The sequence below is a fragment of the Cariama cristata genome, unplaced genomic scaffold (assembly GCF_000690535.1).
Source record: "Cariama cristata isolate BGI_N322 unplaced genomic scaffold, ASM69053v1 scaffold16331, whole genome shotgun sequence".
Taxonomy (NCBI): Eukaryota; Metazoa; Chordata; class Aves; order Cariamiformes; family Cariamidae; genus Cariama; species Cariama cristata.
This window is the reverse complement of record NW_009597752.1, coordinates 63,229-65,426: the sequence shown is the minus strand read 5'-3', so window position 1 is coordinate 65,426 and position 2,198 is coordinate 63,229. Positions and strand designations below refer to the sequence as shown.

Below are 2,198 nucleotides of genomic sequence, written 5' to 3'. Positions count from 1 at the left end.
CTGTCGTGCTAGCCCTGTGCACGTAGAGTAACTGAGGGCCCCCAAGATGCTGCTTGTCTCTGCAGGCGGACTTGGCAACGCGGCTCTTGTGTTGGACAGAGTAGGAAGAAGTTTAAGGTGCCATACTCCCTGAATAAGACTCTGAAGTTCCACCGTTTCTGTTGCTACAGGGATATTGTTGGAATGCTGCTGAAATCTACAGGAATATTTTTAGATTCTGGACTACAAGACAGTTGTGATGAATTTTGGGCCAGTGCCGATGACAGTACTGCATCAGATGAAATCAGGTATTAAGCCCTTTGGCTTAATAATAACAAACACACTTACTTATGTTTCTGTACCCCTGACAGGTACATACTGCATTTTATTTCTTAGAATGAAAACTGTAAATGCAAGACTCCATAGACTTCATTGCTGATATTTCTGTATGCAGTAGTAGTGAACCATCATTTTGTTCATTTGAAGCGTAGTAACCTTCTTTTTAGTTCAGGGTATGAGAGTTTGTTTATGTAACCTTCTTTAAATTCAGTTTTTCATGTCCTTATCAAAAATGTGCACGTGCAAGTTCATTTTATTTCAGTCAGCTGCTTGTAAATATTTATCTCTTCTATGTTCCTTCTTGTGACATATATGTAAATAGTTCTTATTTCCTAATAGCTGTATAAATACAATATAATTTATTAAAACGTTGTCACTTCATTCTTACCAATCTTTCAGGAGGTCTGTTATAGAGACCAGCCGAGCACTCAAAGAGCTGTTTCATGAAGCTAGAGAAAGGGCCTCCAAAGCTCTTGGTTTTGCTAAGATGCTGAGGAAGGTAAGTTAACAGTACAGTATCCTGTTATTTATATGCTTTAAAGAAATTTAGCCTGAAAGCATGTTCTTTTGTTTTGTCATTACTTGTAGGACCTTGAAATAGCAGCAGAATTTGCATTGTCAGCCCCTGTGCGAGATCTTCTGAATGCTCTGAAAACAAAAGAGTATGTGAAGGTAAATACAGTTTAGAGGCATGAAAGTAGAGTGGGGATGCCAAGCAAAATGTCAAAGGATATTTAGTGGCATACTTTCAGTTTCTTAATGTGGTGTTTGTATCTCAACACTTAATGTCATGTATTTAATATTGAATTGTGGCAGTCAGATTATTTTCTGTATCTGTGTTTGTGTGAATGAGAATGCTAGTCTATGTTTTGGGAAATCAGTGTCTAATTCCTTGTCTTCCCAAAGGTTCTCTTTGTGACTTAGGAAAAGCCTTTATGCTTCAGTAGTACTTAATCATTCGTGAGAGAGGAGTAATAACACTTAAGAAGTGTTATGAAAAATAAATGCTTTAAAGTTTGAGGTAAACAGACACATGGAAATGTTTAAGTACATGTGTTTTGTGTGCTTTTATAAAGCAACAATATTGTAGTGGAGGCCTGCTCTAGCGAGCTTCCTTGAGAGTACTAAGGATGTGAGAAATGCAGGGGCTGTGTTCTGTTCCAGAAGAACTGTTCCTAGAAAACTGTTGTACAGCAAAAGTAGGTTAAAATCTCAGTGCCTGATATTTACTGCACTATAATTTCCCACATTTTTGGTTTTGTTCTTTGTTCCTTAAAAATTCCTGGGTCAACAAATCTTTATTGTAGTTTGAATTTAAGTAAATCAGTTGCTTCGACAGATGAAATTTATTTGAATCTACTGTTCTTTTTGGTCCTTCCATACATCTAATACATGTAATTCCCTATTGGGAAATAATCCACTAACTTTTGCATGACAAAATTCTTGTTAGATTTATATAAAACTGGCTGGCCGGCCGTGCCCAGAGAGTGGTGGTGAATGGAGCTAAATCCAGTTGGCGGCCGGTCACAAGTGGTGTTCCTCAGGGCTCAGTGTTGGGGCCAGTTCTGTTTAACATCTTCATTGATGATTTGGACGAGGGGATCGAGTGCACCCTCAGTAAGTTTATAGACAACACCAAGCTGGGTGGGAGTGTTGATCTGCTGGAGGACAGGAAGGCTCTACAGAGGGATCTGGACAGTCTGGATCGTTGGGCCGAGACCAACTCTATGAGGTTCAACAAGACCAAGTGCTGGGTCCTGCACTTTGGTCACAACAACCCCATGCAACGCTACAGACTTGGGGACGAGTGGCTCATGAGCTGCCCAGCAGAGAAAGACCTGGGGATGCTGATCGCCAGCCGGCTGAAAAAGAGCCGGCCG

General features: G+C 40.2%; 1 protein-coding gene across 1 annotated transcript in view; it reads left to right on the top strand.

Moving 5' to 3' along the window:
• Positions 1-2,198, top strand: part of MAP3K4 (mitogen-activated protein kinase kinase kinase 4) — a gene marked incomplete at its 5' end in the record, with an annotated part of 54,606 nt that overhangs the window by 16,481 nt on the left and 35,927 nt on the right. The window contains 3 exons of the mRNA XM_009709041.1: positions 171-287; positions 718-817; positions 907-990. Of these exons, the coding sequence (XP_009707343.1) occupies positions 171-287; positions 718-817; positions 907-990 (301 nt within the window). The remainder of the gene's footprint in view (positions 1-170; positions 288-717; positions 818-906; positions 991-2,198) is intronic.